Consider the following 16,484-nt stretch of genomic DNA (forward strand, 5'->3'; position numbering starts at 1 on the left):
TTCTGCAGTGTTATTTACCCATGTGGCTTTTAATGTATTTTTCGTTTGTATGGTTTTGAAGTATTGTTGTTTTTTTCCTTTTTTTAACAATTTTTTTTGTAATCTGGGGATGATGATTTAGGCGGGTAGTGCTGATGTTCTCAGCACGGCCTATCTTACTTGCCGTAAGGAGCTAAATGGTTGGGATACTGTGTCATTTTATCATCATTGTTGTCTTCTTTATTCATTTCTTTTATTTTATTTATAGTTTGTTTTTTTGTATGCGTATAGTTGACTTCATCAAGTTTTTCCGCCTTATAAATATTATTATTAGTAGTAGTTGTTCTTTATTTATGTATTTATCAATTATTTATTTACTTTCTTTTTTTTCTTTTCTCAAGGCCTGACTAAGCGCGTTGGGTTACGCTGCTGGTCAGGCATCTGCTTGGCAGATGTGTAGCATATATGGATTTGTCCAAACACAATATCATTTAGCTGATTTTCTTTTCTGTTTTTCTTTTCTTCTTTTTTTTCAGAAAACAGTCTTGTGGAATTTAGTGGAGTTTGGGCAAGATCTACAATATCTAGATCAATATTTTTGTCTGATCTTGTCAAAAAAAGGGCACAAAAGCAAATAGTGCAACTCGTTAGCAATGTCGTTTGTGAAACATTTATCACAGACTCTTTCTTTTCTGTATGTATAAACTGTCGAAACACGGTCATTAGTTGTTCTGAACTTTAACAGCTCAGATATACACAATTATTTGTAACACTGTAAAATAAGTATCTAGACCAAAGTTTTGGCACGCTACAACCAAAAAAATTCATCCCCATTCAAAGTAACCAACATCCACAATTTCCAGTTCAGGGAACACACATTCAACACCAAAAACACACACACAAAACAAAAGGATAATTGAAACTGGGATTTATTCTGTTCAAGAATAGCACAGTAGTTTTAAGTCTTCCACACACACACATACAAAGGGGAAAAAAAAGGGTGGAGGGGGGGGGGATAATTGAAACTGGGGGTTATTCTGTTCGGAGACTGCAGTTTTACAACTTCCAAATGTGGGAACACACATCCAGTTCTATTTAGTCTTCAAAGTACACACACACACACAAACACACGCACGCACACACATACACAGAATGCCCCCTCCCCCACCCCCCTCCCCATCCCTCCCCCCAACTAATAATTGAAAGTGGGGGTTATTCTTTTCAAGTTTAAGAACCACAGTTTCACATATACCAGTTGTACGATGGTAACACACATCCAAACCGACCGCTCTCAAAACACCCACACCCAAAGAGAAAATACATATAACTGCAACTGGGTGGTGGAGGTGGGGGAGTATTCTGGTCAAGAACGTCAGTAGTGTCCATCCACACCAGAAGACGTCCCTAGACAAGAACGCAGCCCGGCGTTTTTTTTTGGGGGGGGGGGGGGGGGGGGGGGGGGTTGTTTTTTTTTTTTTATCGTGCCCCTCCACTTGTCATCACGGTGCGGTCCACTTGTTCCAGACGCTCAAAGTACTTGCGAGCGTTCTTAATGTTGATCAGGGTGGCCGCAGAAGCTGAAACGAGCAGAAACATTACATAAAATCATGTTTGTTTGGTGGTTTTTTCTCACACTCCAACCCCTGCCCACCCACACACATTCCAACACCCACCCACACACACCTCACTCCAAACACCCCCCCCCCCCCCCCCCCCCCCCCCCCCCCGTCCCCCACACCACCACCCTCCCCCACACACACAACGTACGGATGCTGGGATCGGAGAGGACGACCATGATTGTAGGTGTTGGTGGTGAAGATGTCAATATCCAATCCTTCCCCCTCCCCCACACACACACATCGCACTCCCAACACCCCACTCCCCAGCCACTCCCCCACTCAAATCACCTATCCCCACCTCCACCCACACACACACACACCAACCCCCTATCCAAACACACACGCAACGTATGGATGCTGGGGTCGGAGACGACGACTATGATTGTAGGTGTTGGTGGTGAAGATGTCCAATTCTTCCCCCCCCCCCCCCTACCCTTCCACCCATTACACTCCAACACCCTACTCCCCAGCCACTCCCCCACTCAAATCACCTCTACCCACCCACACACACACACCAACCCCCTATCCAAACACACAGACAACGTACGGATGCTGTGGTCGGAGAGGACGACCATGATTGTAGGTGTTGGTGGTGAAGATGTCAATGTCCAACTCTTCCTCCTTCACACATCACACTCCCAACACCCCACTCCCCCAGCCACTCCCCCACTCAAATCACCTCTACCCACCCACACACACACACCAACCCCCCATCCAAACACACACACAACGTACGGATGCTGGGATCGGAGAGGATGACCATGATGTAGGTGTTGGTGGTGAAGATGTCGATGAAGGCGGCGAAGGAGGAGTTTCGAACCTCCATGCTCTGGAAGGAGGCGGCCATCTTGCTGCAGCTCAGCTTGAACTGCTTGATGATGTTGCTGATCTTCTCAAACCGGTGGTCGTCCCTGTGGGGCTTGCGCACCGAGCACGAGATCACCTGGCCAGGGGACAAAGGGAGAGAATCTGATCAAACACTAAGGGAGAGAATCTGATCAAACTGTAAAGGAGAGAGAATCTGATCAAACTGAAAGGGAGAGAATCTCATCACACTGTAAGAGAATCTGATCAAACTGTAAGGGAGAGAGAATCTGATCAAACTGAAAGGGAGAGAATCTGATCAAAATGAAAGGGAGAGAATCTGATCAAACTGTATGGGAGAGAATCTGATCAAACTGTCACAAGAGTGACTGGATATACTTGTGGGTGTATGCGTGTGGTGCGTGGGGATGAATAATTTTTTTATAATGTTTGGTATCTTGTGTTCAATTTTTTTCCTTTTTCATATTTACATGTGTGTTTTATTTGTAATTTGGCTTATTTTTCAAGATTAAGTGTAAATGCTTACAATAATAATAATAATAGGAAGAACAAGAACAAGAACAATGCATTCAAGGGAGCCAACTCACCAGGAAGGTCGCTCGCTCAAACAGCAGCACCTCGTCCGCGTCAATGATGTCCCCAAAATGGGACAAGTTCGCCTCCAGCTGTCGAACGTTGGGGATCAGCTGGTACACGATGTTCGACCACGCCTGCAATCAACAAAACCAGGGTGCACAATAACTTCTTCTTCTTCTGCGTTCGTGGGCTGCAACTCCCACGTTCACTCGTATGTACACGAGTGGGCTTTTACGTGTATGACCGTTTTTATCCCGCCATGTAGGCAGCCATACTCCGCTTTCAGGGGTGTGCATGCTGGGTATTTACTTGTTTCCATAACCCACCGAATGCTGACATGGATTACAGGATCTTTAACGTGCGTATTTGATCTTTTGCTTGCATGTACACACGAAGGGGGTTCAGGCACTAGCAGGTCTGCACACATGTTGACCTGGGAGATCGGAAAAATCTCCACCCTTTACCCACCAGGCACCGTCACCGAGATTCGAACCCGGGACCCTCAGATTGAAAGTCCAACACTTTAACCATTCGGCTATTGCGCCCGTCCACAATAATAACAACAATAACAATATTAATAATAATGAAAATATAATGCAGGCTTGTATAGCGCAGTACCCCCATCTCAGATGGGGCTCACCGCATTTTACAATAAAATATACTAATTCTGACTAAGTGACGTACAATATGTACAAAGTCAACACAGTCAGCATATGACACTGGCTGAAATAATATATATATATATATATATATATATATATATATATATCTGTAAGACTAAGTGACATATAAAACAAATCCCAGCGAAACAAAGCACATTACATTCACCATTGTCAAAAATAAACACCAAGTAACTAGGCATCACGAAAAACGCAGTAGAGAGAGAGGGAGGGAGAGAGAGAGGGGGAGGGAGGGAGGGAGAGAGAGGAAGAGAGAGGGAGGGAGTGAGAGAGAGGGGGGGGGAGGGAGAGAGAGCGAGGCAGTGAGAGAGAGAGAGAGATCTTGCTTTACTTTCAAACACCAAAAGTTTGAAAAGGTCAGGAACCCTGATGATATGCCTGACTGACATTTTTGAGTGCCAGTATTTTGGTCACAAAAAAAATTCTTTCAGAAATGAGTTTCTACCATAATTATGAAAAATTAATCTAGAATTAGATTCCAATTCAAGCAGAACACTTCACAACTGTGCTTTATCACCGACTGAAACAATGTTGTTTTTGTGGGTTTTTTAATCAATACTATAGAGGCCAAAATTTATTTATTTTTTTTACAAATCTGTGCCTTATTTCAAAGTCTTTTAAGAACTTAAAACAACAGATACATCAATTTAGACATTCCTTACAGTTACACCCAATTTCAAACAATGGATACATATTGTTTACATAATAATATCCAGATCCTGTATTAGACATTCCTGAAAGTTAAACCCAATTTCAAACAGCAGATATGTACCGTTAATACAAAAATATCCAGACCGTGTATTAGATTGTATTCCTTCCACCCAATTTCAGAGGATGTGTACTGTTTACAAAGAAGTAATCCAGACACTGTATTGGACACCCCTTCCACCCAATTTAACTCACTCAGTACGGCCAGTCCTCTCTTCTCTACACAGACCCCTCGGATGTCCAGTGGGTGTCTGAATGACCCAACCTTTAGCTTCCGTCGTCAGAACTGTGGTATTCTTTGTTAACATTCACCTCTTCAGTATAAGAGCCTTCCACTTGCAATATTTTGATGATGGTAATTGGGGTGAAACGCTGTTAATGTCGTCTCTTTCGCCGTTCGTATGGAGGAGTTAAAACAGTGGATATGTAGTAATGTACCGTTTACATAAAAATAACCAGACACTACATTAGACATTCCTTACAGTTACACCTAATTTCAAAGAGGATATGCATTGTTTTCATAAAAAAAAAACAGAAAAAACCTCTGTAGTTTCAAGGCCTGCTCTCACAGTGACCTCAGTTTCAATACCCCTCAACATCCACACTTGAGGCAAGCCTTGTCAAGGACTTCAGTGTTGGCGGATTCAAAGGGGACTGTCACTGGAGGAACATGGTGGCGGTCTCCACTCTGGATATGCTCACTCAGTCTGGCTCCTCGTTGAAGCCATTATTGTCATCAGTAGGTGGCTTAGTAGGTGGTGTCCTGGGTACGTTAAATCAGAACAGGCACTACGGAACACCACCGAAATGACTCAGCAGCAGTGCAGGGTCTCCAATGGTGTGTGGCCTCCTGGTGCCCTAACACTGATGGTTCCCAGTGGACTGTCAACACTAGAACTGTGACAGACGAACCTGGGTTTGACCATGTATGGGGGAGTCAGAATGAGCGGTGTGGGAGTGATGCCACTGAAACACTGCAGATGAGGGGGCAGCAAAAAAAACAACAACACAAAAACCTAGAGACGCTATGAAATATATCCCATCTCATCACACCGTGTACAAGACATATCCCATCTCATCGACACCTTGTACAAGACATATCCCGTCTCATCACACCATGTACAAGACATATCCCATCTCATCACACCTTGTACAAGACATATCCCATCTCATCACACCTTGTACAAGACATATCCTATCTCATCACACCTTGTACAAGACATATCCCATCTCATCACACCTTGTACAAGACATATCCTATCTCATCACACCTTGTACAGAGTTTCATCCCAGATGGAGGTGGCGAAGCACGTGCATTCCAAAGGTTTGGACAGTCGCTTAAGGTCCTCCTCACGGTCCCTGAAAATCTACATCACACACACACACACACACATACACACAAACACATATGCACACACACACAAACACACACGCACACGCACACACACACACACACAAACACTCATGCATGCACGCATACGCACAGACACACACACACAAAATTATAACAATAGTAACCCATGAAGCATAAAATCAATTTTCCAAATTACACTGTCTGGGAGCTTATTCCATAGACCGACCTAATCCTGTACATCATAATAATGTTTACAGTAATGGTGTTTAACGACGTAATGGCTCACACCCTTAAGGTCCAGTTGTTGCTAATGCTGGACGACTGTGGCATATACTGCATACCACGTGCACCACTGGCTGTACCCACGTACACAATTTGTGACCAGGTCATTTACACTACGGTCAATTTGTGACCCGGTCATTTACATAGTCTCTTTGTGTACGTCCACATTCATGCGTGCACTTGGTCAGTTTGTTCATAAAGATGAGGAAGAGAGAGTGAGAGACAAGAGACAGAGAGGACACTGACAAATGTTTTATTGAGTGTGAAATGGATAAGCTGAAGTGAAAGCTTCTTTACGTACATGTGCACCCTCCTCAAAGTCCCATGATGCTCCCAACCCCTGTTTTGCAAATGACCCCATATTTGTGTAAAGCTCTCAGAGCTTGGTCTCCGACCCCAGGATAGGCGCTATGTAAGTATCCATATCACCATCATCATCATCATCATCATCTCTCCCTAACCCTCCCTGCCAACCCCCCATACACACACACCTCCCTCGAAGTCCCTCAATGCTCTCAACCCCCCACCCCACACCTACCCCACCAACATTTACACAAACACCTTCCACAAAGTCCCTCAATGTCCTTCAAATCCCCACCCAATCCCTCATCAACATACACATACCCCCTCCTCAATGCTCTCAACCCCACCCACCCCCATCGCCCACCAATACACACACACACACACACACACACTCCTCAAAGTCCCTCAACGCTCTCCAAACACCCACCCCCACCCCCGAACGCCTCCCCACCCCCCACACCTCCATGCCCCCTCTCTCACCAGGTACCCCCACCCCTATCCTCCCCTACCCGTCCCAAACCCATCCCCTCCCCCTACAACCCCTCCCCCTCCCCAACCACCTCTCCTCTCTCACCAGCTCCCTCTGGTCGTCCTGAACCAGGTCCATCTTGTGCACCAGGCAGAAAATCTTGGCGTCCGGGGAGTTCTGCAGGATGGCCTCCAGGCAGGACTGGTAGTAGTGCATATCCTTGTCCAGCTCCCTGCTCTCCACGTCAAACACGTAGATCAGCACCTCCACGTTGCGGAAGATGTTGTCCCGCTGGCTGGCGAAGTAGTTCTCCATGAACGCCTCCTGGCTGTGTGAGTAAAGGAAAAAAAAAAGAGCAGAAGCGATAAGTTTATAAACAGGATGGAAGATAATCTTTTCTGGTCTGTGGAAAAAGAGGAGAGGCACTTAAAGTTTATAACAGTATGGAAGATAACTTCCAGCACCTCCACGTTGCGGAAGATGTTGTCCCGCTGGCTGGCGAAGTAGTTCTCCATGAACGCCTCCTGGCTGTGTGAGTAAAGGAAAAAAAAAAGAGCAGAAGCGTTTAAAGTTTATAACAGTATGGAAGATAACTTCCAGCACCTCCACGTTGCGGAAGATGTTGTCCCGCTGGCTGGCGAAGTAGTTCTCCATGAACGCCTCCTGGCTGTGTGAGTAAAGGGAAAAAAAAAAGAGCAGAAGCGTTTAAAGTTTATAGCAGAAGCGTTTAAAGTTTATAACAGTATGGAAGATAACTTCCAGCACCTCCACGTTGCGGAAGATGTTGTCCCGCTGGCTGGCAAAGTAGTTCTCCATGAACGCCTCCTGGCTGTGTGAGTAAAAAAAAAAAGGAAAAAAAAAAGAGCAGAAGCCCTTTCACAAAGTTACAGTTTATATCAAGATAAAAGAGAATCAACTCTAGTCTGTCAGAAAGAACAGAAGAACTTACAGTATATAACACTTTAACAGGATACACTTACAGAGGCACTTACAGTAGATAACACTTTAACAAGATACACTTACAGAGGCACTTACAGTATATAACAGGTGAACTTACAGTATACAACATTTTAACAGGATACACTTATAGAGGCACTTACAGTATATAACAGAAGAACTTACAGTATATAACAGGTGAACTTACAGTATATAACACTTTAACAGGATACACTTACAGAGGCACTTACAGTATATAAGTTATAACAGGTGAACTTACAGTATACAACATTTTAACAGGATACACTTATAGAGGCACTTACAGTATATAACAGAAGAACTTACAGTATATAACAGGTGAACTTTCAGAATATAAGAGGTGAACTTACAGTATATAACATTTTAATACACTTATAAAGGCACTTACAGTATATAACAGGTGAACTTACAGTATATAACAGGTTAACTTACAGTATATAAGAGGTGAACTTACAGTATATAACATTTTAATACACTTACAGAGGCACTTACAGTATATAAGTAATAACAGGTGAACTTACAGTACATAACACTTTAACAGGATACACTTATAGAGGCACTTACAGTATATAACAGGTGAACTTACAGTATATAACAGGTGAACTTTCAGAATATAAGAGGTGAACTTACAGTATATAACATTTTAATACACTTATAAAGGCACTTACAGTATATAACAGGTGAACTTACAGTATATAACAGGTTAACTTACAGTATATAACATTTTAACAAGATACTCTTATAGAGGCACTTACAGTATATAACAGAAGAACTTACAGTATATAACAGGTGAACTTACAGTATATAACATTTTAACAGGATACACTTACAGAGGCACTTACAGTATATAACAGATGAACTTACAGTATATAACAGGTGAACTTACAGTATATAACATTATAATAGGACACACTTACAGAGGCACTTACAGTATATAACATTAATCATTACTGGCATAAACTTTCAAAAAACAAGCTTGGATGTGATGTAACATATTCTGCAAAATATCACTGATATCCTGACAAATGAAGCCAAGCTGTTTGTTGTCAAAAAAACGCTGGCTTAAATCTCTACCATAAAAAAAAACCCACAAAAAGTCAGGAAAATTGCTAAGTTGGAGGAAACGAGTAAACAAATGAAGCCCAGCCGTTCCTTCTTGAAATACTGGCTTAAATCTGTACAAAAAAAAAAAAAAAAAAGCACAAAATGAAAGAAAATTTGCGGACTGAGTAGGCGGAAACAAGAAATACACTGTACAGTAAACAAATGAATCCCAGCCGTTTGTTCTTGAAAAGGAGGAGTTTTGGGTCGGCGACCGGAGAGACGTAAGTGGGAAGTCTCTTGCTGAACCTTGTCACAAACAGGTCCACCATCGGCCGGAACCACTGTTCCCACACTCCTTGCAGGGTGTCCTTGTCCAGGGTCCACTCTGTGTGTATGACACTCTTGGACCTGCTGAGAGCATCTGCCAAAATGTTGTCTTTCCCTGCTATGTGTCTCGCTGAAAGTGCAATGCCCTTGCTGTGGCACCAACGGAGGAGAGCCTCGGTCCGCAGAGAGAGGTCTGCCGAGTGCGCTCCCCCCCTTTGTTCACGTAACATGCGACTGTTGTATTGTCCGTGAACAAGCGAATGGTCTTGCCGTTGGCCTCTGCCATGAAGTGCTGGAGAGCCCTGCGAACTGCCTCCAGTTCCAGAACATTGATGTGGCATAGGCGCTCCTCCGGGGACCAAGTCCCTGCTGCATGGAGTGAGTCATACTGGTTTAAATCTGTACCCCTTCCCCCACCCCAACACCCCCCCCCCCCATCCCCCCCAACACCTCCCCCCAAAAAACCCCAAAAAATCGAAAGAAAACTTGCTGAATAAGTTAAAGGAAACAAACGCAGTAAACAAATTAAGCCCAGCTGTTTATTCTTGAAAATTCTGGCTCAATATCTGTACAAATTTTTTAAAAAGCATCGATGGTTCCCTGCAGACTGCCGACACTGGAACTGTGACGGACGAACCCGGGTGTGGCCGTGTATGGGGGGAATCTAAATGAGCGGCGTGGGAGTATTGCCACTGAAACGGTGCATATGATGGGGCAGCAAAGAAATTAAATAAAATAAAATTTTAAAATTTTTTAAAAGCACAGAAAGTAAGAAAAACCTGCTGACTGAATAGGACGAAACAAGAACATTAAACAAATGAAGCCCAGCCGTTTGTTCTTGAAAATACTGGCTTAAATCTGTACAAAAAATAAAAAATAAATAAGTTTTCAGTTTCAGTTTCAGTAGCTCAAGGAGGTGTCACTGCGTTCGGACAAAACCATATATTCTACACCACATCTGCCAAGCAGATGCCTGACCAGCAGCGTAACCCAACGCGCTTAGTCAGGCCTTGAGAAAAAAAAAAAGAAAAAAAAAAGGGGAATAAATAATAGATAAGCTTACATAAATAAATAAATAAATAATAATTATAATATAGAAAAAGGTAGTAGTAGTAATAATAATAATATAAATAATAATAATAATAATTTTTAACAAAATAAATAAATAAAATAAAACAAAATAAATAAATGAAAATAAAAAATAAGACAGCAATGATGATAAATAAGCAAATAAATGTCAAACATGAAGACACACATTCACACATACCTCCACACATGCATAACAGATATGCACCAAACATGCAGTTTCACAGATATGAAAGCACAGTTAAATACATATAAATGTACATGAGCTCCAACACACACACACACACAAAATAAATAAATAAAAAATAAATAAGAGCACAAATAATATGAAAACTTGGTGAGCTGAAGGCAACACCACAAAGATCAGTACAAAGACGTAACTGCACTCACCCTCCACAGTCCCACAGGTTCAGGACCAGGTTGCCCAGAAAACGAACGTGTGAGTGCTCCACATCAACTGAAAGGTGAAATGCATCCTTCATGAAAAATGTATATATATCATAAAATGGTTTTTTTCTTATGCACACAGGTGGATGTGCACAGTCACACAGACAGACAGACAGACACACACACACACACACACATGAACACACACCCTTTAAAAAGAAAGACAGAGTGAAGAGAAGGGGAAGAGAGGAGGAAGAAAGAAAGACAAACGCATTATTCAAATACTGAAACAAACTTCACAGTACACTATCCAACCTTTACCAACAACAGGAGTCGGGAGAAACAGAGACGCCTAAGTGGTGTGGAGTGATGGCCTAGAGGTAACGCGTCCGCCTAGGAAGCGAGAGAATCTGAGCGCGCTGGTTCAAATCACGGCTCAGCCGCCGATATTTTCTCCCCCTCCACTAGACCTTGAGTGCTGGTCTGGGCGCTAGTCATTCGGATGAGACGATAAACCGAGGTCCCGTGTGCAGCATGCACTTAGCGCACGTAAAAGAACCCACGGCAACAAAAGGGTTGTTCCTGGCAAAATTCTGAAGAAAAATCCACTTGGATAGGAAAAACAAATAAAACTGCATGCAGGAAAAAATACCTAAAAAATGGGTGGCTCTGTAGTGTAGCAACGCGCTCTCCCTGGGGAGAGCAGCCCGAATTTCACACAGAGAAATCTGTTGTGATAAAAAGAAATACAAATATAAATACAAATAAAAGCAAAAAGGAAACAAAACAAAACATAATTTTACCACAGCAGAACGTTTGATTTTTGTTGTTGTTTTTACAGCTTACAGTTATACAGAGTAGCATATACCACATGGCTTTGACATGTCCTTGAAAATGAAACTGATATGAGATTATAAGCACAATAAGAAGTGGATTTTTTTTCCCCACCCACCCCTTGAAACAGTTTAAAAACATAGTATCAGTATCAGTAGCTCAAGGAAGCGTCGCTGTGTTCGGTCAAATCCATATACGCTACACCATATCTACCAAGCAGATGCCTGACCAGCAGCATAACTCAACGCGCTTAGTCAGGCCTCGAGAAAATAAATCAATCAATCAATCAATCAATCAAATAAAATAAATAAATAAAAAATAATAGATAAATGCATAAAAATACTACTACTAATAATAATAATATTTACTAATTATAATAATATTTATAAGGCACAAAATCTTGATGAAGTCAACTCTAAGCGTGCACACACACACACACGTACACACGTGCACACACACACACACACACACTCACACACATGAAGTCAACTCTAAGCATGCACACACACACACGCACACACACACACACAAAGATGAAAAATATGCAAAGACCCCAGGAAACAGACCGACTGAGAAATCTAAGCCAGCCACTGAGCCAGGTCTTCAGTCAAGACACAGACAGATGCAGGGACAGTGCATCCATTACATGTTTAACTCCCCATTCCTAAAATCTGAAGAAAAGTTCTCTTTCCAATGAGGCAATAAACCCAGGTCCTGTGTGCAGTATGCCCACGTAAAATAATAATATAAAATATATTGTACCTATGTGGCACACACTCCCCATGGATGGGCTCTAAGCCCCCCACATGAAACATTACAAATATATATTATTAGTGCATTATACAATATAAGAGCACTTCTTCTTCTTCTTCTGCATTCATGGGCTGCAACTCCCACGTTCACTCGTATGTACACGAGTGGGCTTTTACGTGCATGACCGTTTTTACCCCGCCATGTAGGCAGTCATACTCCGTTTTCGGGGGTGTGCATGCTGGGTATGTTCTTGCTTCCATAACCCACCGAACGCTGACATGGATTACAGGATCTTTAACGTGCGTATTTGATCTTCTGCATGCGTTTACACACGAAAGGGGTTCAGGCACTAGCAGGTCTGCACATATGTTGACCTGGGAGATCGGAAAAATCTCCACCCTTTACCCACCAGGCGCCGTCACAGTGATTCGAACCCAGGTCCCTCAGATTGAAAGTCCAACGCTTTAACCACTCGGCTAATGCGCCCGTCCAAGAGCACTTCAAAACACAGAAGTGGAAAACAAGATCAACAAAAAGTCTGTAAAAGAAACCATGGCAAAAAATGAAAACTCTACTCTGACACTAGTGACAGGAAACAAATCCATTAGCAGACCAAAAAAATGACTAAATAAAAGGGAGGGGGGGTGTTGCACTGTGTGGACACACTCCCCAGAGAGAGCATCCCCAATTTCACACAGAGAACTCTGCGTTGATAAAAAAAAAAAAGAAGAAAAAAAAAAGCATAATACAATACAACAGAATACAAACTGACAGGTGCAATAGCCGAGTGGTTAAAGCGTTGGACTTTCAATGTCAGGGTCCCAGGTTCTAATCTCAGTAACGGCGCCTGGTGGGTAAAGGGTGGAGATTTTTTCTGATCTCCCAAGTCAACCTATGTGCAGACCTGTTAGTGTCAGTGCCTGAACCCCCTTCGTGTGTATACGCACGCAGAAGATCAAATAAGCATGTTAAAGATCCTGTAATCCATGTCAGCGTTTGGTGGGTTTCCACAAGAAGATATCCAGCACGCACACCCCCGAAAACAGAGTATGGCTGCCTATATGGCAGGGTAAATGAACAAAATGGTCATACTCATACACATAAAATATGTCTGTATGAGTATGCATGTGTGTGTAACTGAAACCTGATTGAATGACACAGGAAATGAATGACGAGTGCCTAAATGACAGCTGTCACTGTCAGTCAGCTCTGCTTGGGTAGGCAGCCTGTTGTGCAAATAACTCCGTGTTTGTACAGCGCTTAGAGCTTGGTCTCCGACCGAGGATAGGCGCTACAGTACTCATATCATCATCATCAACACTGCCTGCCTGCCTGACTCGGGCTAGTCAATGGCACTCACTTGTGGCTCCCAGGCGCCGGGTGTCGCGCGCGATGTAGTTAGCGAAAATGATCGAGCGCATGCTGGTCTTGCCTGACCCGCTCTTGCCCATCAACAGCACCTGCACAAAATAGGAAATTTTCAATCTAAAATTACGTTCAAGTAACATACTTACCGTGACCCACTAATGCAGACTCCGGCAGGGGTCTGACATTCCTGTCCTGTGCAAACTACTATCCGCCAATGCGGAGAAAACGAAAGTAGCTACGGCTCATAACCTCCCGGAAGTAGGTAACCTCCCCTGTGCCCCCCTGGCTAGTGCCCTAATTGGTAAATTGCATAATATATATATATAATGTTTACATAACAAATAAACATACATAAATTAGTACTCATAAGAATAGGTTGCAGAGTTGGTTAGATGTTGGACTTCTGATCCTGTGTCCAGCAGTGATGAAGGTTCCAGGCCCCATTTTGACATCATGTTGTCTCCTTTACTCTGGTTTTCCTCTCTTCTTCTTCTTCTTCTGCATTCACTCGTATGCACAAGAGTGGGCTTTTACGTGTATGACCGTTTTTACCCCGCCATGTAGGCAGCCATACTCCGTTTTCGGGGGTGTGCATGCTGGGTATGTTCTTGTTTCCATAACCCACCGAACGCTGACATGGATTACAGGATCTTTAACGTGCGTATTTGATCTTCTGCTTGCATATACACACGAAGGGGGTTCAGGCACTAGCAGGTCTGCACATATGTTGACCTGGGAGATCGTAAAAATCTCCACCCTTTACCCACCAGGCGCCGTCACCGTGATTCGAACCCGGGACCCTCAGATTGACAGTCCAACGCTTTAACCACTTGGCTATTGCACCCGTCGGTTTTCCTCTCTCTACCCAGGTGTGAAATGGGTACTTGACTTCGGCTGGGGAAGATTACAATGGTGAAGGGAGAGGGTTGGGCCCTGCCTTCCTTTGCCGAGCCATAGATTCAGTGGATATAGTACAAATTTATTTCCCCGACAACCCTAAAACTAAATCCTATGGAAGTTGGAACCCTAAAACTAACACATGCATTATGGTTTTTGATATCCCGTTTATGTAAATGGAAATAAATTATCGTAGATTCAGTGGATATAGTACAAATTTATTTCCCCAATAACCCTAAAACTAAATGCTATGGAAGTTGGAACCCTAAAAGTAAAACTAACACATGCATTATGGTTTTTGATATGCCGTTTATGTAAATGGAAATAAATTATTGTAGATTCAGTGGATACAGTACAATTTCCCCAATAACCCTAAAACTAAATGCTATGGAAGTTGGAACCCTAAAACTAACACATGCATTATGGTTTTTGATATGCCGTTTATGTAAATGGAAATAAATTATCGTAGATTCAGTGGATATAGTACAAATTTATTTCCCCAATAACCCTAAAACTAAATGCTATGGAAGTTGGAACTCTAAAACTAACACATGCATTATGGGTTTTGATATGCCGTTTATGTAAATGGAAATAAATTATCGTATTATCATACTTTACAAGAGATAAATAACCAATAATTTATCTGGATACTCTATCAACCTGCCGTGACATTTATGGTCTTGCTTGCTCATTTTGGAGGAAAATCTAGAAATATCTTCATGTTTGATGTAGAAGTTGCTGGCTTTCAGTTTGAAACAGAAATGTTTCAATAATAAAGTATCATAGCTAAACATCTGTGATGTAGTATTAAGTACACACCATTACCGGGCACTTGCATCTGCTCCATAACTACAGAAAGCGCTACATACAATATGATATATGATACAGTGTAATATGGCAGTCTTGTATGACAGGTTGTTCATTTGTTCCATTTTTAATTACAGCTCCTGAAACAAAACACGCACAATACCCATTCTGACCCTCATCCACTGGTTCTGGTTCAGTACATTTATCATCACATCAATGCTTCACAAGACCTAGTTAGTGATAGTAAAAAACAGTGGACGGCTGCTTCTGAAACATCACTATTTCTGAGTATATGTATACTTGCTTGCAAACAATATGTGTGTGTGTGTGTGTGTGTGTGTGTGTGTGTACATGTATGTGTGTACTATGTACATGATTTTCTCTTTTGGTAAATGTTTGTGCTATTCTCTTTGTGTGTCTGCGGTTTTGTGTGTGTGTGTGTGTGTGCTTTGGGTTGTGGGTTTTTTTTTTTCAATCATGAGGTTTTATACTTTTTGTATGCATATATGGTCATCATCAAAAATGGCACAGAACTACTGAAACAGTGCTAGAACTGGCAGTAATACCACAAGTGACACTGTCTTGGGTAGTTTTGTTTCACTGCTGGGATCACAAAAATCAGAAGTGATAAGTAATAAAGTCACTTGATAATTAATACAGTCGCTGTCACTAATAACCGTAACCAAGTAAAATTCATTCTGACAACTGGTTTGAAAATGTGGGGGCGTTTGTAATCTATCTGATCAGTGTAATTTCAGTCGGTTACACTTACAGTAATTTAGTGGCTTATTTCGCAAATAAGTGACAAACATACTGCATTACTCCCGCACTCGTTAACTGACGAGTGGGAGAAGTGTTGGAAACGAAGCCATGATTCGAGGTTAAGCTTTTCATCGCTTCTGCTAGTCCCATGACACTTGACTAAAATGATGTCATTCGTGAATGAAAGATATACGATTTCAACTGACCAAGTTTGCTACAAAAGCGCTGCTTCTGACATCAATGTGAGACGAAAAACATAAATTACTGTACACCACAAAATGTTAACATTAGTCTCATCTCGCCATTTCACATACCTTCTTCTTCATCGTGGAAAATTAGCGGAACTTCGATACTATGACTCGCATGAGAAAGAAACAAACAGAACTGTCTCCCTTTATCCGTCACATGACCCGTCCGTCCCAAGTGTCTTTTTACTATAATATTGCTAT

At 42.3% G+C, this 16,484-nt stretch overlaps 1 protein-coding gene across 1 annotated transcript; it reads right to left on the bottom strand.

Annotated features, from left to right (window-relative positions):
- Positions 1-1,433: 1,433 nt before the first annotated feature.
- On the bottom strand, positions 1,434-16,466 carry LOC143275412 (ras-related GTP-binding protein A). Its single transcript, XM_076579491.1, has 8 exons — positions 16,350-16,466; positions 13,562-13,661; positions 10,618-10,684; positions 6,901-7,123; positions 5,659-5,754; positions 3,011-3,133; positions 2,334-2,541; positions 1,434-1,556 (listed from the first exon to the last, which is right to left on the bottom strand). The coding sequence occupies exons 1-8, from the start codon at positions 16,359-16,361 to the stop codon at positions 1,456-1,458; spliced, it is 930 nt and encodes a 309-aa protein (XP_076435606.1). The 5' UTR covers positions 16,362-16,466; the 3' UTR covers positions 1,434-1,455.
- Positions 16,467-16,484: the final 18 nt, after the last annotated feature.

This window comes from Babylonia areolata, chromosome 30, assembly GCF_041734735.1.
Source record: "Babylonia areolata isolate BAREFJ2019XMU chromosome 30, ASM4173473v1, whole genome shotgun sequence".
Classification (NCBI taxonomy): Eukaryota; Metazoa; Mollusca; class Gastropoda; order Neogastropoda; family Buccinidae; genus Babylonia; species Babylonia areolata.

Coding starts and splice junctions, on each gene's coding strand:
- LOC143275412 (XM_076579491.1), bottom strand. Junction 7,124..10,617: donor AACCTGTGGGACTGTGGAGG/GTGAGTGCAGTT, acceptor TTACTCACACAG/CCAGGAGGCGTTCATGGAGA. Junction 1,557..2,333: donor CCTCTCCGATCCCAGCATCC/GTACGTTGTGTG, acceptor TGCTCGTTTCAG/CTTCTGCGGCCACCCTGATC.